This window comes from Piliocolobus tephrosceles, chromosome 14, assembly GCF_002776525.5.
Source record: "Piliocolobus tephrosceles isolate RC106 chromosome 14, ASM277652v3, whole genome shotgun sequence".
NCBI classification, from domain to species: Eukaryota; Metazoa; Chordata; class Mammalia; order Primates; family Cercopithecidae; genus Piliocolobus; species Piliocolobus tephrosceles.
The window spans coordinates 11,650,412-11,671,379 of NC_045447.1; the positions used below are offsets into that span (position 1 = coordinate 11,650,412).

The window sequence follows — 20,968 nt, forward strand, 5'->3', positions numbered from 1 at the left end:
GAGAAGAAGGGGAAGGGGAAAGGGAAGTGGAAGGGGAAGGTGAAGGGGGAGAAAAAAGGGAACGGAAGGAAGGGAGGGAGGGAGGGAGGGAAAGGAAAAAAGGAAACATGATGTCTGCATTTCCCAAAATGTATTTAGTAGAACCCAAGCCCAAGAGCTGGCCCCAATATCCTCACCTCCTAGGGATTAAAACACACATTAGCATAATATCCTATCTGAAAAGTCCTGCAGACAAGAATCCTGCTTAACTCAGCAGTTCGCAAAATCATTTAATGGTGGAACTGTTCTCTCAAGGTACACATATTAATATTCCCCAAGAATGAGTGTTCCCTGGAGCACACTTCGGTAAACACTTTAGTAAAGTCATTCCCATCAGTGCCTGGGAAGATATACAAGGTTATCTGCCATCATGACTCTTACTTAACATTAGTTTAGAACTTCCAGCCAAAGCAACAAGACAAGGGAACATTAAGGCAAGCAGCCATTAAAAAAGAGACAAAATGACTATTACGTGCAGATGTAACATGCAGATTATTTACACAGAAGCCCCAAGAGAATCACTTGGAAAATGTTAGAATCGGCATCTACTAAGTGGAGGGTTTCAAAAAAATTACACACAAAAAACAGGTAAGATAATGACAATAAGGTGCAACCAACAATATAGCGACAGGAACTAGAAAATACCTAGGGGTAGGGGAAGATAAGCAAAAAACAGGGTCAACAAGAAAAATACAACTCACTTTAATATGGACAAAAGCCTGTATAAATGAAGAGAGGGAATATGCTTCTGGCGGGATGATTCAATACTGTAAAGAGAGACACTCTACCCCCAAAATTAATTTATAAATATAACATAGCCTGATGAAATCTTTTCTTAGAAACCTGACAAAATGATTTTAAAATTCATCTAGAACACTGTGGTCCAACATAAATGTAAGACACTGCATGTGTAATTTCATGTTCTCTAGCAGTTACATTTTTTAAAAGTTAAAAAAACAAATTGTAGTAATATGTTATATAACCCATCATCACAGCATGTAATCAATATTAGAAAGCTGAGACATTCGACATTCTTTTCACACTAGGTCTCTGAACTCTGATGTGTATGTTACACACAGCATGGCTCGGTTTGGACTAACCACATTCCATGTGCTCAATAGTCGCATGTGGTCAGTGGCCACCAAACTGGATAGTGCAGATCTGGAATACTAAAGAAATGCTGGAAATAGACAAATACAACCGAACTTACAGATGTCAAAATGTATGACTGGGCTATAATTCATTGGCTAAGTATGTATTAAGTGTCAGGCACTAGGGATCCATCGGAGTTTTCATTCTCTCATCATAAATCATGATAAAAGCTATGAGATCTTTCACGATGGGGGAGTGGTCAGAGAAGCCTACATGAACAACTGCTATTTTAAATAAGAACTAAAGGACAAGTAAAGGTTAGTCAGATACATGTAGGTATCAGGGTGCTGCAAGGAACCTGTCCAGACAGAAGGAATCACACGTACAAAGGGTTGGGGAGGAAGGACATGCTGGAAGTGTGTACACAGCTGGAACAAGGCGCAAGGGGCAGGGCAGAAGCCACATGAGGTTGTCAAGGTAGAAATCAGACTGAGATGGCCTCATGGGCCATTTCAAGCAAGTAAAAAGGGGAGAATTACTGAAATAGATGCTGCTTAGAGAATTTGAATTAATAATAAATTTAGATACTTCTTCACAGCATACCCCAAAATAACCTCTAGAGGTTTCTCTAAGCACACAAAGATACCAGAAGAAGAAATGCAGATTTAACTACAGAAGAAATACAACTTTTATATATCTAAAAAATACTTTTTAGCAAAAAAAAAAGAGGTAGAAAACAATAAAAAATACTTAGAACATAAACAGCAGTCTCTCACAAATCAATAAAAGCCAAATGAAACAACTGAAAAAAGTGACTATGAACAGACGCTTTTAAAAAGAAATTAAAATAGCCTTTAGATATAGAGAAAAAATGCTTAGGCCGGGCATGGTGGCTCACATCTGTAATCTCAGCACTTTGGGAGGCCGAGGCAGGTGAAACATCTGAGGTCAGGAGTTTGAGACAAGCCTCGCCAACCTGGTGCAACCCTGTCTCTACTAAAAATAAAAAAATTAGCCGGGCGTGGTGGCGGGCACCTGTAATCCAAGGTACTCGGGAGGCTGAGGCAGGAGAAATGCTTGAACCCTGGAGGTGGAGGCTGCAGTGAGCTGAGATCGCACCATTGCACTCCAGCCTGGGCAACAGAGCGAGACTCCGTCTCAAAAAAAGAAAAGAAAAAAAATGCTTAACAACTTTATCAGTAAAGCAACATCAATATGAGGCCAGGCACAGTGCTTCACAAATGTAATCCCAGCACTTTGGGAGGCCAAATTGGGCGTATTGCTCGAGCTCAGGAGTTTGAGACCAGCCTGGCCAACATGGTGTAACCTCGTATCTACTAAAAATACAAAAATTAGTAGGGCAAGGTGGTGGGCACCTGTAGTCCCAGGTACTCGGGGGGCTGAGGTGGGAGGATGGCTTGAGTACCGGAGGCCAAGGTTACAATGAGCTGAGATTGTGCCACTACCCTCCAGCCTGGGTGATAGAGTGAGCCACTATCTCAAAAATAAATAAATGCATAAACATGAGACAAAATACTTCTTTCTCAAATTGGCAAAACTTATAAAAATGCAACTCAGCTGGCACCTAACAAATAGTCAAATGTTACCTATTCATCATAGCATTCTCATGACATGGGGTGTATAAATAGTGACTTTTGGAATGCAAGGACAAAAGGAAGGTGGGTTCGGGCTTTTTAAAGGTGTGGACTGCAGGGCGAAAACCAGTACAGAAAGGAATGCAACAGAGCATTTCTGAAATAGAATGTACAACTGAAAACGGCTTCCCAATGAGGCTTCCTTCTCTATGTGGTTTTTTCTTATCTGCTTTGCAGAAGAAAGGTGGAGAACAACACTTGAAAGATAATCACTGAGAAAAGCGGAACGCCACGATTAACACCTAAGAAAGGGATTCCATTTTTCCGCAATATGAGAAAGGAAGTGCTTTGCTCTCCTCTCCCTTACATTAACACTTCCTTTCCACAGTGACAATGAGATTCAAAGATTCCCCCCTAGAGCTGCTAACAAGCCACACTCTTGAACAAGAAGCTTCTAAATGACTGGCACATAGTGAACTTACAGTTAATTTCAGTCTGAGCCATATGACCAGACTAAAGGGAGAGAAACTCATCATCGATCACAAGTTCTACACCCCATGTGTGGATCTGTCAGGTCCAGTGATCCCAGGATAGAGGAGGTCAGAGCCTCTTATGTAGGCACACTTCGAGTTCAAATGTGATCCTCTATCCCTCTGTACTGGCAGTTTTGCAACATGTGCTACTCACTGGTTTCTTGAAGGTCTTGATTTTCTCCCCTGTGTGGAATGCCAGTGGGTCTACACCTAAGTTAGATCAATTTTGAATTACATTTTTGTCTTAGAGACAGGATCTCACTCTGTCACCCAGGCTGGAGTACAGTGGCACAATCTTGGCTCACTGCAGCCTCAACCTCCTGGGCCCAAGCTATCCTCCCACCTCAGCCTCCTGAGTAGCTGGGACTATAGGCACGCACCACCATGTCCAGCTTTTAAAAAACTTTTTTGTAGGCCGGGCACGGTGGCTCACACCTGTAATCCCAGCACTTTGGGAGGCTGAGGCAGGTGGAGCACCTCAGGTTGGGAGGTTGAAACCAGCCTGGCCAACATGGCGAAACCCTGTCTCTACTAAAAATACAAAAAAAGAATTAGGCGGGTGTGGTGGCGGGCGCCTGTAATCCCAGCTACTCTGGAGGCTGAGAATTGATTGAACCTGGCAGGTGGAGGTTGCAGTGAGTCAAAATCGTGCCACTGCACTCCAGCCTGGGCAACAAGAGCGACACTCCGTCTCAAATAAATAAATAAATAAATAAACAAATAAATTTGTAGAGACAGGGTCTCACTACATTACCCAAGCTGGTCTCGAATTCTTGGCCTCACTCCATCTCAAATAAATAAATAAATTAATTAATTAATTTGTAGAGACAGGGTCTCACTATGTTACCCAGGCTGGTCTCGAATTCTTGGCCTCAAGGGATCCTCCCACCTTGGCATCCCAACATGCTGGAATTTCAGACATGAGCCACTGCACCTGGCCAATTTTTAATTAATTTTATCTTTAAAATAAAATATATGCATATTGTAGAACTTCAGATCATAGAACAGAACTAATAAAACTTTCCCTCAGCCCCTCTTTCCAAAGATAATCACTGGTAGGAGTTTTGCCGTATTCTTTCAGAGAAAATTCAAAACATCTATCAGCATAAACTGTTCTGTACCCTACTTTAAAGAAATGTATTTAATATACCTTAAAATCTTTCTGCCTTAATCTCAGCACTTTGGGAGGCAGAGGTGGGCGGATCACGTGGTCAAAAGATCAAGACTACTAAAAATACAAAATTAGCTGGGCGTGGTAGGGCGCGCCTGTAATCCCAGCTACTCGGGAGGCTGATGAAGGAGAATCGCTTGAACCTGGGAGGCGGAGGTTGCAGTGAGCCGAGATAGCACTACTGCACTCCAGCCTGGCAACAGAGCAAGACTCCGTCTCAAAAAAAAAAAAAAAAGAAAAAGAAAAAAAATCTTTCCATAGCAGCACATACACATTGACCTATTTTTTTCTAACTTCATAGTATTCCATGGATGGCTATATCACAACGTACTTAACCAGTTCCCAGTTGATACTAACATAGCCATTACAAACACAGAATGTCACTCCACAACACACACACACACCCCTCAACATCTGGCTTGTAAGTAAATCTGTAGTCTCAACTTCTAGCAGAATTGTGGTAAATTTTTCACTTCAGTTGATAATGCCAAATTACCCTCTAAGAGGCAGCAGCAATTATCCATTCACAGGGAAGGGCCTGCTCCCCCATAACTGTCAGCAATGGGTATCGAACCTTTTCACTTTTTCGGCCAAACTGATAGGTGAAAGATGTACCTCATTGTTTTGATGTGCTTTTTTTTTTTTTTTTTTTGAGACAGAGTCTCACTCTGTCGCCCAGGCTGGAGTGCAGGGGTGCAACCTCTGCTCAAGGCAACCTCTGCCTCCTAAGCTCAAGCGATTCTCCTGCCTCAGTCTCCCTAATAGCTCAGACCACAGGTGCAAGCCATCACACCTGGCTAATTTTGGTATTTTTAGTAGAGACAAGGTTTCACCATGTTGGCCAGGCTGTTCTTAAACTCCTGACCTCAGGTGATCCACCCACCTCAGCCTCCCAAAGTGCTGGGATTACAGGCATGAGCCACTGTGCCCGGGTGCATTTGTTTAATTATAAATGAGGTTGATATCTTTTCTCATGTTTAATGGCAATTTGTCTAAGTTTGTCTTTGAACTGCCTACTCACATCCTTTGCCCTTATTTGCCTTTTTTATTGATTCGTCAGAGCTCTTCGCAAATTAAGGAAATTAGCCTTTTGTCATATGTGCTGCAAGTATTAGATTTAATTGCAATCACTAAACAGCACACTGACTGGGAATTTAAATTATTTTTCATACATTTATAGGAAATATTCACTCAATATCAATCTCTTACATACAGAAAACCAAAGGGAATTCAAAGATGAATAAAAGTCCCAGTCTTGCAGTTTGATAGAGGCTTAATGCAGATTCCTCCCCACTCAGAGAGAGATGGGAATGGAATTCATTTTTGATAATGCAGAGTAGTGATTTATATGTTTTTCATTTAGATTAAGTTTGCAGCTGCCTCAGAAAACAATAATGAATTTGATTATTCCACTCACTAAAACCATCAGAACCAGAATTCTTTAATTCAGGAGATTAATCATAGGTGTTTCTGTCACATTATTCTAGGCAAAAAACCACACCCAAATCAGACATTTACATTGCTATTATTTTAATTTAAAAAACAAGCACATACAAGCTGAATTTACTTTCAGTATCATTAATATACATTTTAACAAAATTTTGTTTTTGTTTGTAAAAACTATACTCTGGGAAAAAAATGTGAAATACTTCTTTTAAAAAATACACATGGATAGGACTTTGTTGAAATGGTTTTTTGGGAAGTTCAAAATTGTCACCTCCTCAACTTCTTCACAGGTCTCTTCAGTTCACTCAATCAACGGAAAGACAATCTTTCTGCTCTTTCAATTTCTTTAATTTCTTACTTCCGAATTCTTTCTTACAAAGAAAAGAGAATAATTTCACACCTGTGAAATAGCTTTCACCTCACACACAGCCTCTGCCATGATCACATAAGGCCACCACTGGTCTCCCAGGTAGCTTCTGGGAAGGACCACCTCTGATGTGGGCAGGACCGACATTCTCCGAATTCCACGCACCCAGCTGCCCCCGCACCAGCCTGGGCAACTATAAGAGGGGATGACTGCCCCTGCTGCCACGCCCCTCAGCCTTCCCCCTTTACTTGGCAGAGTCACTCCACCACCATCATCATCCGTGACCAGCTTTTACTGAATGTGTGATACATGCCAGGCGTGTCGTAAAGGCTTAGGATGCAGTATGTCTCTGAATCCTCCCAACCTGTCCCGTAAGGCAGGTACTACTGCCGCCATTTTAAAGATGAGGAAACCAAGCAGCTGACTTTCCCAGGACCCTTCGGAAGTATGCGCATCCAGGCCCCCACACAACAACCCTTTATCCCTAGCAAGCTTGCCCCATGTTACATTCCTGCCCTAGGATGGTGTCAAGGAAAGGGATGGAGATGGGGCGGGGGGTGCAAGTGGGCACACATCCTCCCTATTGCTGCCCAGAATACAGAAGGGCAAATGAGGGCATTTTAGTAATATACATCAAGATTATATCTGCATATTCACTGTGACCAAGCAATTTCAGCTGTAGGAATTTAGTGAAGCACCCTCTTTGTAGAGCAATATCTCCCTCTTTTCTAGACCAGAATCACTGGCAGAGGTAAGGATTATGAGGAGAAAAATGTTCCAGGCGGGCCCCTGCGGCCACCGTGTATCATGCCCTCCACATTCACAGCTTTGATCCCCCTTTCCTCCTCAGAGCCCCGGACCCTGGCTCACTTTACTTGCTTTAAATAAAAAGCTATCTTTACATGCGAAAGCCTCAATTAATTAGAAACCACAGATCTAGGGCTCAAGTAAACCGGTCCTTTTGGTGTTTGAAGGTGAAAGTCACAGAGAGCAGATGCTGCCAAGAAGACACAGGGTTCAGCCCAAGTTCAACAGAATTCAAAGCAGCATTGAGACCAGCGCCCTGAAAGCAAGAGCAAACTGTGAGGGGCCCTCCAGGACTGACCAAGCAGTGACGAAGCCAAGTCTGAAAGCACCAGAGGACGGCAGACAGGGAAGCCAACTGCAAAGGGGAGCACAGCTGAAGGCGAGCAGCTTTGGGAGAAATGAACACACACTGCGGAGTGACAGCCAGCTGGGCAACCAGAGCAGGAGGCCACTCACACAGTGAGGCACTGTGGGTACAAGCCACAGAGAGAGCGGCACTGCCTGGAAATGACCGCACGAGCCATCCTGGGACACTCCTCCCACAGACCTGAAGTCCAAAGCCAAAGCGAGAGCTCTGGAAATAAGCACGCATGGCTGCGCTGAAAAGAAAATTAAGGTCTGATGCGAAACCATATGACGACAGGCTTGGTAAGTCATGCTGCTTGACATCTTCGCAAGATCCCACTCAAAAAAGCTACAGAATCCATCACTGCGCCCATGCATCAGGACAGCAAAAGGCTGCTCTGCAACAACACACGAGGGAGAGTTAACCCCAATCCAGGTTAACGCATTTTACCTGAAGGGGCTTAAGAACAAAAAGCCACTTGACAAAGACAAAGCAAGTGACCATCATGTCACATTCATGGCTGATGCTGAGAAGGGTGAACAGAAACCAGTGACTCAAGCCCCTGCTCTTCCATTCAGCTCCTCGCCCTGAGTTAATAAAAGAGGCAAAAAGGCAATAACTGCCCTTATATGTAACATTAGAGGGCCACATAAAATACCATGGCCCACCAATGGCAAACACAGCTCCTCTGAACTTTCAAAGGTGTCACATGTCAACCAATTTCTTATAAAACACCAAGGAATGTATGGAGGATCTTACTACTTTCCATTCAATGCCATTCTATTCCTATGCCAGTATTTTAAAAAGATTTATCACGAAAAAAAAAAAAAAAGAAAGAAAACATGGGTGAATTTATTTATAATACTGACATAAAGGCCTTTCCAAGCATGACATAAATCTCAGATGCCACAAAGGCAAAGACAAATACATTAGACAACATAAAAGTATATGACAAAAAAAATAGCCCTTCGCCCCAAAAGCCAAAAGATAAATGATATACTGAAGAAAAATATATGCATATTTGACAAAGAACTACTTTCCAAATTCCTTAATTTATAAATCAAATTAGGTGACATACACAAAAAAACCCTATGGGAGAATGGGCAAAGGATACAAACAGTTCAAGAAAAAAAGAAAAATGACAAAAAAAGAAGCAAAGATGCTAAAATTTACTTCTGATTAAAGACGTTTGAAATACAAAAAGAAAAAATAATGAGATACCATTTTTAACCCATCAGCTTTGCACACAGTTTAAAAGAGCTGGCAAGTGCAGTCCTAAGGAATGAATAATTTGGTAATATCTATCAAAATTTAAAAGGCATTTACCATTTGGTCCACAACGGGGAGGAATTAAGCCTACTAATATATAGGACCTACAAAAGTGTAGCAGGAGATATATAATGAAAATAACCACTAAGAATTTTTCTTTGCTACAGCAAAAAAAAAAAAAGAACCCCCCCACAAAGGAAACTGGTTTCAAAAAAAATAATCGACAATGAAATACTATGCAACTATTAAGAGTGGGTAGATGTATATGCCTTGATATGGAAAGAGCGCTAAGATTTGGCCAAAAATAGCAACATGTAGACTAATATGTATGCATATATGTCACTCCCTTCATGGACATTTTGTAAAGGAATTATATTATGTTGCTTGCTGTATCCATTCTGGAAGGAACGATGTGGTACTATTAATGGTGGTCACTGTGGGGAAGGACTAAGGACTAAGGAGAGGGAAGGGAAACAGACTTTATACCTTTGCATTTAAAAAATCAAATAACTGTACTATTCTCACTAAAAGTTTTTTTTAAGACATGTAGGTTAGTAGCTACAAATACATAATTTTTTAAACCAAAGAATCTAGAGGAGAAAGATGGGCTGCAAATGGATAATTATTATATCAAGCAGACAGTTATAGAGGCAGAAATAAAGAACTACAAGGAACAATACAAGGCTGATTACTTTTGACCAAAAAGATTTTTAAAAAATCAAAATAGAACAAAGGAAAACTTCATGGAGGAAGATATTTTTGAACAGGGCCTTGCATTTCAAAGGGAAAAGAAAGAACACTCCAGACAGAAGGAAAAGCAGGAACAGGGCACAGGGGAATGCAGACAGACAGCGTCTGGGGTAGAGCAGGCAGCATGCAGTGGCCCCAGCTCAGGGACAAGGAAGGCCACGGAAGGAGAAGGCGACAGTCGGAAGGTGGAGGGTCTTGAATACTCAGAGAACTCAAACAGAATTCTGGCGGCAGAACCTGGAGACTGAGGCATGATGTCTACTTGGAGGCCACGTAGCTCAGCCAGGACAAGCTGGGCTCAGGTTTTCCACAGGGTCGTGGGAAATACGGGGCTGGAGCTAGAGAGAAACATTAGACCCGAAGATACTGACTTGGGAGTGACCATGTACTGACTGAGGATTGTTGTGGTAAGATGAGGTTACTCAGGGAAAAAAAAAAAAAGAGAGAAGGCTGAGAATAGAAAGGGTGTTTGCTCCTAGAAAAGAGGAATGGAAACAGCACCTGATGAAAGGGGTAACATCCTCACCTAGCCCTCTCCTCAAGCCTTTCCATTGACTAGTTTTGTTTTGGTTTTGGTTTTGTTTTGAGACAGAGTCTTGCTCTGTGCCCAGGCTGGAGCGCAGTAATGCAATCTTGGCTCACTGCAGGTTCAGGTGATTCTCATGCCTCAGTCTCCCGAGTAGCTGGGATTACAGGCGTGTGCCACCACGTTCAGCTAATTTTTGTGTCTTTAGTAGAGATAGGGTTTCACCATGTTGACCAGTCTGGTCTCTAACTCCTGGCCTGAAGGGATCCGCCTGCCTCAGCCTCCCAAAGTGCTGGGATTATAGGCATGAGCTACTGCGCCCAGCCTCATTGACTAGTATCTTTAAGTAAAATTCGGCACCACGTATTCTGTTAAGCTGTGAGGAAACTAAACAATGGAAAACTAATGACATCCTCTCACACTGCTGACCCATTCTGCAGAGAACCTAAAAATAAGAAGGGACTCTCAGATGCCATCTAGGCGAAACACCCACCTGGGCCTTAAAATCTCTACAACTTCCTTGGATAAAGCCTTGCAACTGTCTCCATATATCAACAACCAGAACAAAAGTAAAAATGTAAAAGCTGAACAATTAGAAATGTGCCGATTCTGTGAGACTCCTGGCTTCTGAGCTTCTACTTCTGGCGGTGAGCTCTCTGAGGGCAGCGACTGTGTGCCCAAAGCCCAGCAGTGTGTCTGGGGCAGAGAGGCTCTCAGTACACGTCAGCTAAAACAAGCTAGTAGCTCAAGATCCATGGACTGCCACTACAGCCGCACCCTCAGCTCTGAACTTTTCCTTCTGGAGACCCCAGAGATGCAGGATAGTCTCTGCCAACGGCAAAATCTAGCAAGGTGGCTTATTTCAACCTAACCCATAAACACTCTAATTTGCTCCACAAGATGCTATACTTTGTTTAAAAATACCCAGTTACACTTCCAAGAAAAGAAAGGAAAGTTACAAATTTGGAAGTTGTTTAAGGCACCAGGAGGTACCCATTATTCTCAATCAAGATGCTCATGATTCCAAACCCAGATTTGCACCTGCTGGCTTCAGTCACTTGCTGATACCTGAGACACAGCTCAAACTAGGCTTTCTCTGGCAGGCACTGGAAACCTGAAGATCCCTAATTTTCATTTTCATACGAAGTCATTAAAAAGACCACAGATTGAAGCACCGCAGACAAAAGTCATGGTAACAGAAGTAACAATTATTAAAAATAACTTTTCTAGGTATTTCTGCCTGGGTCTAGATTAAAACCAAAATTGAGCTGTCATGAGCTACAATCGAATCTTTTAGAAAGCAGTAGTCAAATAACACCAGGGCTGCGTGAAACATTCTGGTGCTACTGAAACCCAATGCAAGAAAAAAAAATAAATAAAATGGCATTCTGTGATGGATATTCATGAAGCACTCATCCTAATTTAAAAGAAAACAAGTTTAGAGTTCTTACTGCATTAATTCATGTGAGCCTGAAAGAACATTTTTATCCAAACTGTTACATTTCCTACCAAGGCGTTAACATTCTCCAGGTCTGCTCAGATACACTAATTCCAAGAGGGTGCGATTTGTCTTTTAGTCAATGCAAAACATCATCAGAAGCTGCTTCTGAGCTTTCCAAGCAGGAGAGGAATGGCCTCTTTAATTTTACTAACAATGACAAGGACTAACCGTCAATAGGCTCCTACTGTGTACAGTATGGTAAGTAAGCTCTTAAGATGACACTAAGAGGCTGCAGTTATCCCCATTCTACAGATGAGGAAGCAAACTCAGAGAAGCTGAGAAACTTACCCAAGGTCACTCAGCTAATGACTGGCTGAGCCAGGATTTGGACCAAGATTTACCAGTCTCAGACTCAGAACTATTATCTCTTACAAGATTTTAATCCAGGCATACTGGTGAGATGCAGGATTTTTATTGGTGCTGGATTCTTACTGATCGACTCCAAGTAGAAAGAGAATTCTCATTGAAGGATGTTCCACCACACAGACAAAGTCAGGCTGGGTCTGACACTGTGATGATTAAGGGGTCACAATATGTTGTACCTCAAGTGGTCTGCAGCCATTTCTTTGCAAAATGTACATGATTTTTACTTCTGTCAGTGAAGTAGGCAAAAAGATGTTTCATATTTTAATCATTAATTGAGAGGATTTGTTTCAGATAAAAGAATAAGCTTTCTTACGGCAAAGAATTCAAAAATATGAAGGCACAGCATCTTATCTGCTTACTGCTGGCTAGCATTTCAGGGGCACTGGCCCTGGAAAATACATTAAGTCCTGCCTCTTATGACAAAAGGATTAGAAAAGCTCACCTTGACTTGCATCCTTCCATGAGGTTTTCCTTGCCATCAACATCAACCAGAAAATAACCATTAGAAATTTAACTGCGTTCAGTTGATGACCTTCACTAAGCTAAATTCAGCAGTTTGTCAGCTACAAAACATTAAATAGACACAATTAAGAAGTTTGAAAAACATTAAGCAGAATTTAAACTACAGTAACATGAACATTAATGGGAATAAAACATAAAGATGGCATTGTAGATTCATGATACTGACATTTTAGACAAGTGCTTCAAAAGGAAGGCAAAAGTGGGGGGACACAGAGATGCAGAAATCCAAAACTCGGTGGATACACAGTTCAGCGGCTTATCACTTCTCCACCTTGATAAATGTACACCCAATAATGACAATAACAATAATGAAAATGTACTAAGCAGTTACTAAGTGCTGCACATTTTTCTACTTCATATAGAAGTTCATATACCATTTTCGTTTACAGTTCACAGTCACCCTATGAAATGGATTTCATTATCCTCCACACTGCAAATAAGAAACGGAGGCTCAGAGGCATTAAATTGCTCATCTTCACAGAGCTGGTAAGCAGACTTGCTAGGATTCAAACCCATGATTCCAAAGCTGCTGTTCTTTCCCCACAGTCTCCGAATGAAGAATCACATGACTTTTCTCTTTTCCCATGATCAGAGGGGAACGTTTTAAAGTTTCAAAGATTCGTTTTGTGCTTTCTACACCCTAAGAGAGCAAGCTGAAAACATCCACCTTGAATGGTAGCATTACGTATCACAGAAAGTTGATAAAAACAGATTCTCCTTAAAAAAAAAAAAAAGGCAAATTACAAAACAAAACAACAAGTTGTTTACCAACAAAAATCAGGAAGTATTTGAGTACCTATTATAGAAGTCCAGCTCCAGTATTAGACACTATAAGGGCTCCAAAAGGAGTATTAAGACACAATGCCCTTAAAAAATCTCCCACTCCAGCTGGGACAAGAACAAGTTCAACAGCCAAGGAACAAGTGCTGAATCCGAGTGCCACAAAGCCATGGGGACAGGGAAGTCAGGGAACACCCTCTGGAGGAAGTGTATCTTCAGCAGGGGCTTGAAGGAAGTGAAATGGAGAATTTGCACAGAGAAAAAGGAGGTCAGAGCTTCAGAAGGGGGAACAACAGAAGCAAAGCCCAAGAAACCGTAACTAACTCAGTTCTGCCGGGGAGAGACTTGGAGAAGCAGAGAACAACGTTCAGGTAGGTGGGGTGGGGCCAAACCACGAAGAGTCTTGAAAAGACAGGGTGGGCGGTGGCTGGACACACTGTGGCAGGCAAGAGGCCACTACTCAGCTTTGAACAGTGGTGTAACTGCCATGGCCTCTTAACTGATCTCCTGGCCTCTAGCTTCTTCACCAATGCCTTCAGTAGTTTCAACTTTGACCTAGTGTTCGAGTTCTTTGAGGAACTAGCCGCGGCCCACCTCTCCTCCTACTTCCCTCCTATATGAACCCTTCTCTGCCAGAAGACTGGTCTATTCATGAACTCCATAGGATCACTGGGCCTGATTCCTCTTTTCCCATCTGAATGCTACTCATCCGTTAACACCCGGCTCAAATCCCGCCTCCTCACTAAGCCCTCCCTAACCACTCGGCCTACAGTGACCTCCATCTCTCCTTCTTAATTCTACAGTACACAGTCTTGTCTCATCAAAATTACCTTCTCATAGGTAATGTCTCAGTACCCTGGGTAAAGCTGCTTGGAGACTTAAGTGTGCCTTCTACTACTTTCCCACCACATGGAACAGCATCTTGACATTTAATAAGCAAGCAAGCACTCAACTATTTTTTGACTTCCTATAGTAAGTTTGGTTTTAGCATAAAGGAAGGATGGGGGAGGGGGGAACCTCTGGAGTCAGAGACCAGCTAAGAAGCTGTTGCAATAATCCAGATGTGAAGCAAAGAAGGCCTGGACTAGGGAACAAAGAGAAAATGGGCAAATATAAACAACAAAAAATTCTGCATGCAAAAACTCGGCGGAATGTGATTAACTCCTACTAGGGACAAAAGCAAGGGATGAATGAGGATTAAGGTGAGGTTTAGAAAACGCTTCTTGAAATCATTTTAAAGCCTGTCTGAAACGAAATGCAGTAAGTGGCTTAAAAAGTCCACACTGACAAAGTCTTCAGCGAAACTGCCCAGTATCTTGAACCAGGGACAGCCCTTCCAATTTGAGACATACACGGAATGGCAGAGCCAGAAGGGTTCTTAGAGAGTTAAATGAAACCCTCAATGATCACATGGGGAAACTGAGTCCCAGCATGGAAAGGACTTGCGGAACGCCTCCAAAGAGAGACTCCCAGACGAGTGCCGCTCTGAAAGCACAGCCACTTGGCCTAGAAGGGCACTGTTTACACCCCCGGTCAGCCCCAGCCCAGCCCTCCGCAATGGCAGGACCAACTGAGCGCGAGTGACCATGGAGACGTCTGGGGCCAAGCGCAACCCGTCGCCGCCGCCTGTTTACCTGGAGAAAGGCTGTGGCGTGAGGCAGTGGCTCCGTGGCAGCCACCCGAAGGGCCGACCCCCGGCCCGGCCGGCCCTCCAGGGAACTCAACCATCTGACCTCCCTCCCCGTACAAAAGGGAGCGCCCCCAAGGCTAGGGGCCCGGAAGCTGGGGATCCCAAGACGCCCCGGGTGGAGGCTGGGGAGCCCAGAGCAGCTGCCCGAGCGCGACCCTCGGCCGGGCCAGCGGCGCCCGGACTAAAGACCGAGCACAGTTGGCCCCTTGGGGACGCGCGCCTGACCCCAGCAGGTGCCCGGGCCTCCGGACCGCGCCCGGCCTCGGCTCCCGCCCGCGCCGGCCGCCAGCCCGCGGGACTGACCAGGCGCGAAGGCTCCCGCCCCGCCGCACCCAGAGGGAGCCGGACAGCGGCCCGGGGACTGCCCCCCGCCCCGCCCGCGCCTAGACCGCTGCTCGCCGCCCCCGGCCAGCATGCCTCACCTGCGCAGAGCGCCGCGCTCACATCGCCCGCCCGCGGCGCCCCCTCCGCCGCCGCCGGCGCCAGGCCCGTCCCCGCCGCTCCGGCTGCCGCCCCAGCCCGCGCCCCCCGCCCCCGGAAGCGCTTCCCGGCCCCGCCCCCTGGGCGCCCGCGCTTCCGGGCAGGCGCCGACCCGGGTGGCGGCGCTGCGAGGTGGACCTCTCGCCAGGGGCCGGGATCCTGAGTCCCGCCCGATTGTCGTCCCAGAGCCTCGCTGTGGGCGAGCGGCAGCCTTGGTCTGGACCCCGGAGTTCCGACTCCGGGTAGCGGCGTCGGCTCTGCCTTCCGCCCGCGCTCTCCTCGGCGCCCCCTGCTGGCGGGAGGAGGGCGGCGCAGTGGGGCGCGTTTCAGGGGCTCCCGGAATCGAAGGGGTGGGAGAGAGCCCAGGGCCCTCGACCCCCCAGCACTGGGGCCCTGTCCCCAGCCCAGCCCTCTCTTCCAAGACCCTCGCTCCTGCAGCTCTTCAGGCTCTTGCCACGCACCCGAGCTGCACCTGGCAGGGCAGCTGAAGGCAGCAAGGTGCAGTGGTTTGCAGCAGGGCTCTGGGGAGCTGCCATAGCGGGTCTCTTGACTTACGACCGTGGGCCGGTTTTCTCTCTCTCAAAACGGAGGTGGCTCCCGCCTGTAATCCCAGCACTTTGGGAGGGCGAGGCGGGAGGATCACTTGATCCTAGGAGTTTGAGACCAGCCTGGGCAACATGGGGAGGCCCCATCTCAAGTTTTAAAACTTAGCCAGGCATGGTGGCACATGCCTGTAGTTCCAGCTGCTGGGGAGGCTGAGGTGGGAGGGTCGCTTGAGTCCAGGAGGTCGAGGCTGCGGTGAGCCATGATCGTGTCACTGTACTTCAGCAGTGGTGAAAGCGCAAGAGCCTGTCTCAAAAACAAAACAAAACGGAGGTGAAAATTCCCAGCTCACTGTTATAAAACCCATTTCACAGAGCATGCCTCAAAAAATGTGCATTTCCAGACCCTTGGGGACACCCCAGTCTTCAAACCGTTGGGTGGGAGTGGGAACCTCACCCAGCATTTTCCTCTCAGCTTTAGATCAATGTAACAGCCTTTGAAGAGCTTCCCTTTGCATTTTGGTGCACTCAGTAGTTGTGGCAGAGGTTTATTTTCCTTTTTCTGGCTTTGTAATAAAAATAAACTAGAAGGCAAAGATACCAGCTCCTATTCAGGATAGAAAGCTGCTGAGACTTCCTGATGTTACTTCACCCTTTGCAAGCAGGAACTGTCTCTCCAGGATCCATCCAGTGGTCATCCTCCAATAACAACAGCTACCCCTTGTCAAACACTCCATGCAGGGCACTGTGTAGACACTTGACAGCCATGACCTCATTTAACACAACCTAAGGAGGTGGCGATCTATTCCCGTTTTAATCCAAGAGGGAACTGAGGCTCAGAGAGGTTGAGTGACTTATCCAAAGTCACACAGCTAGTAAATGGCAGACTTGGGATGAACTCCCTTGTCACTCTGCCTTCTTATAGCAACAGAACATCCAAGCATAGGATTTTAGGCAACCCGCCTACAACTGCAGGCACCTGGGCAGACAGGTAGTCTCCCTCTTGAATTGCTATTGCACTTAAGTTGTTTTCTTGAGATCTGTCCCCAAGGGTGAAATATGTGTGCACCCAGTGCACAGGAATACATCATCTTGTCAGGTCTGGTTTACTCTGGACTACTGAGCTGAATCTTTTTTTTTTTTTTTGAGACAGAGTCTCCCTGTTTCCCAGGCTGGAGTGCAGTGGCTGGAACTCGGCTCACTGCAAGCTCCGCCCCCCGGGTTCACGCCATTCTCCTGTCTCAGCCTCCAGAGTAGCTGGGACTACAGGCGCCCGCCACCACCCCCAGCTGATTTTTTGTATTTTTAGTAGAGACGGAGTTTCACCGTGTTAGCCAGGATGGTCTTGATCTCCTGACCTCGTGATCCGCCCGCCTGGGTCTCCCAAAGTGCTGGGATTACAGCCGTGAGCCACAGCGCCCGGCGAGCTGATTCTATGCCCAGAGTTTTTCCTACAGATCAGCCTTGGGCCTCATCATTTTAACTGATGTTTGCTTAATTTGTTGGTAAGAGTTAGGGTCTTCTTGACTGTGATACAGTATTTGCATGTCATTAAGGACTATAAAGACTAAAATAGAGGCCAGGCACGGTGGCTCACGCCTGTAATCCCAGTATTTTGGGAGACCCAGGCGGGCGGATCACGAACTTAGGAGTTCGAGACCAGCCTGGCCAACACGGTGAAGCCCCGTCTCTACTAAAAATAAAAAAAGATTAGCCGGGCGTAGCGGCACGTGCCTGTAATTCCAGCTACTTGGGAGGCTGAGGCAGGAGAATCGCTTGAACCCGGGAGGTGGAGGTTGCAATGAGCCAAGATCTCACTATTGCAATCTAGCCGGGGTGACTGTGGGAGACTCTGACTCAAAAAAAAAAAAAAAAAAAAAAAAAGACTAAAATAGTTCCTGAGTTTTTGACCCTCCACTGCCAAGTGTCTCAAAGTTGTTGGCCATCCGTCTGTCCTTTGGGTGCTGGATATTTCCCCCTCATAGTTTATATTTACTTTCCCACCTAACTGGGTTACCAAACTCATCCTTTATATATTTTTCTAGCCCCTTGCTTTTTTTGTTCTTGTTGTTTAGCTGATTGTCATGGTCTCTACTAATTTTAGTTAAAAAACTGTCACTCCTCCACAGTTGAGGTGCATATGTGTTTCTGTTTTCCCATAATCTTTGTGGCAGTTTTAAATGATTTAACCCATTAGCTCCCTTGAAATCAAGAAGCCTACGGAGTGATGTACAAGTCTCATTTTAATTTATTCCACAGTTATCCATTTTCCCCAGCAGCATTTATGAAATATTCAAATTCACATTTTGTTGAAGTTTGGGGTTACCCTTCAATCCACAGTTAAGAAGGGGTTTTCTGGCCGGGCGGAGTGATTCATGCCTGTAATCCCAAGCACTCTGGGAGGTTGAGGCAGGAGGATCACTTGAGCCCAGGAGTTTGAGACCAGCCTGGGCAATATAGTGAAACCTCATCTCTACAAAAAAAGAAAAAAAAAAAAAAGCTGAGTGTGGTACCATGTGCCTGTGGTCTCAGCTACTTGGGAGGCTGAGGTGGAGGATCTCGTGAGCCCTGGAGGTCAAGGCTGCAGTGAGCCGTGATCACCAGTTTGCACTCCAATCTGAGCATCAGTGTAAGACCCTGTCTCTTAAAAAAAAAAAAAAAAAAAAAAGGGGGGGGGTGCCCCTCCGGGGGGGGGGGGGGGGTCAGCCTATGTGGGGGTGACGGCTGATAGCTTACCAATACTTGTGTTCTGCCTTCTCTTCTTCCACAGCACATGGTAAAAACACATCTCCAGCCTCCTCACCGTTGTCAAGTGTTAATTGAGGTAGCCTGTGAGGTGCTTGGCATGTGTGAGTCTGCCGTAAAAGTGAATTCCCTTCCCATTCTTTCCTCTTCTCCTCCTCCTTGGACAGATGCAGCCTGAATCTCCGCTTCTCATTTATTCCAGATTCCTGAGCACTTGGAGAGCCAAGAGAGCCAGGTTACAACTGGTCCCAGCTTCTCCTTCTGGCCTCCACCAGGGATCCTTTCTGCCAGAAGTCCAGCTGCAGGACTTGGCTCTGGTCCACCTGGCAATCCTCAGAGTTTGGCAAAACCTGTTGACTGTTGGCACCTGTTAGTCTTTATACACACACGTAACTCATGTCTCCCTTAAACAAAATATTATGTGAATTGTTTGGGGTTTCCTCATTCTTCCTCCTCTCACTAGGACCTACTAGTGTGTCCCTTCCACCTACCTCACTACCTGAACAGTACCGTCGAAGGGGGAGCCCGTCTCTCCAAACAGTCCCAAGATGTCCACTGACTTCCAGATCATTCCAGTAGGTCAGGGTTCCTTCCACCTGGCCACCTCTGCAGAGGAGGGTGAACATTCCTCTTGGGTCAGGGAGGGCACTTCCTTGGAGAACCCTCTGACACTCACCGTCTTTGCAGTGCAGACCAGGTAGTTGGTTTACCCTTCAGAGCTTCTCTTCTTCATGTGTTAGATGATGGTGAGGCTGAGGGGTGTGATTTGAAGAGCTTCCTTTCCATGATCAAGACCGGGCAGTAGAGAATCCTGTGGCTAAGCAATGAGGCGGATCTGGGTCTAAACCCCAGCTCAGCCGCACAAGACCTCTGCAACCTGAGATGGGGCAAGACATTTGACCCTACTGAGCCTTGGCCTCCTTGTCTATGTAGCAGCGGGGATGGTACTTACCTCAGTGGGCAAATAAGATAATAATTTAATGTTTTCAGAATGGCATACTCAATAAATATTTTTTGATCAGCAAGAAAGCAAGGGAAGGCCGGGTACAGTGGCTCGCGCTTGTAATTCCAGCACTTTGTGAGGCCGAGGTGGGAGGATTGCTTGAGCACAGGAGCTCAAGACTAGCCTGGGCAACATGGCAAGACCCCTTCTCTACAAAAATTAGCCAGGCATGGTGGTGAGCGCCTACGGTCTTAGCTACTCTGGGATGCTGAGGTGGGAGGTGGGAAGATCACTTGAGCCTGGGAGATTGAGGCTGCAGTAAGCTGTGATGGCACTGCTGCATTCCAGCTTGGGCAACAGGGTAAGACTCTGTCTCAAAAAAAAAAAAAAAAAAAAGGAAAAGAAAAGAAAAAGGAAAGGAGGAAGGGAAGGAAAGAAAGGGAGAAAGGATGGTCTCAAGAGCCGCTACCCATTTCCATGAGGCCACTCCTCACTTCCTGGAGATAGCTTGCTCTCTACTCTCTGCCTGTCTCCCCTGTTCAGCTTCCATGTGGGTCCTGCCTCTCTCTGACCTGAGTCCTGCTGACACCCACTGGGCCCAGGTGCTGCCTCTGGAGTTCCTCCCCTGTGTAATTTTCTTCCTGGTCTCCTCCCTCCTGGTTTCCTGCTGTTTCTCCAGCACTTCGCAAATGACCCTCCTGGCACTCTGCACTTCTTTGTAGTAATCACAATGATAATTAATTACCTGTACAACTATGTGTTTAATAGCTGTGTCTCCTACCACTAGCCGGTAAACTCCACGAGGATGAGAACTTGTCTGACTTCTTTCCTGCCATTTCTTCAGTGCTTGATACTTCATAAATATTTGTTGGATTAACAGATAATGAGAGGCTACCTGTTTTTCTTCTAAGTCTATGTTCCCTGAGGGCAAGGACTGCTTTATCGTTCCATTTTCCCTGCACCTTACAGAGAACCTGGTACTGAGCGGGCAACACTATTTGCTGAATGAATGAATGAATGAAGTGAATGAATGAATGAGAGACTGAAGCCCCATTTCTCTTCCCCTTTTACCTGTATCATACCTTAAGACTGGTTCTCCCCTCACTGTAAATGCTTTCTTGGTCCTAACCAGCTCCTACCTGGAAGCTTCCCTTGACACATAACGATAATAGGTAAGAAGAGAGAGAAATGCTTTCCACATTTGTAGGGAATCCTCATTAGAAAAACAGGATTTTCAGGCTTGGTGCGGTGGCTCATGTCTGTAATTCCAGCACTTTGGGAGGCCAAGTGGGGCGGATCACGAGATCAGGAGATCGAGACTATCCGGGTAACACAGTGAAACCCCGTCTCTACTAAAAATACAAAAATTAGCTGGGCGTGGTGGCGGGCGCCTGTAGTCCCAGCTACTCAGAAGGCTGAGGCAGGAGAATCGTTTGAACCCGGGAGACGGAGCTTGCA

General features: G+C 45.7%; 1 protein-coding gene across 2 annotated transcripts in view; it reads right to left on the bottom strand.

Moving 5' to 3' along the window:
- The window catches only part of ZBTB34 (zinc finger and BTB domain containing 34), a 25,049-nt gene extending 9,764 nt beyond the window's left edge, over positions 1-15,285 (bottom strand). The window contains exons 1-2 of one of the 2 annotated variants that reach the window (XM_023217128.1): positions 15,223-15,281; positions 12,251-12,371 (exon numbers count right to left, since the gene is read on the bottom strand). In XM_023217128.1, coding sequence (XP_023072896.1) covers positions 12,251-12,270 — 20 coding nt within the window. In that variant the 5' untranslated portion in view covers positions 12,271-12,371; positions 15,223-15,281. Of the gene's footprint in view, positions 1-12,250; positions 12,372-15,222 lie in introns of both variants that reach the window. The other variant, XM_023217129.2, reaches the window with a different exon arrangement.
- Between the last annotated feature and the right edge of the window lie 5,683 nt (positions 15,286-20,968).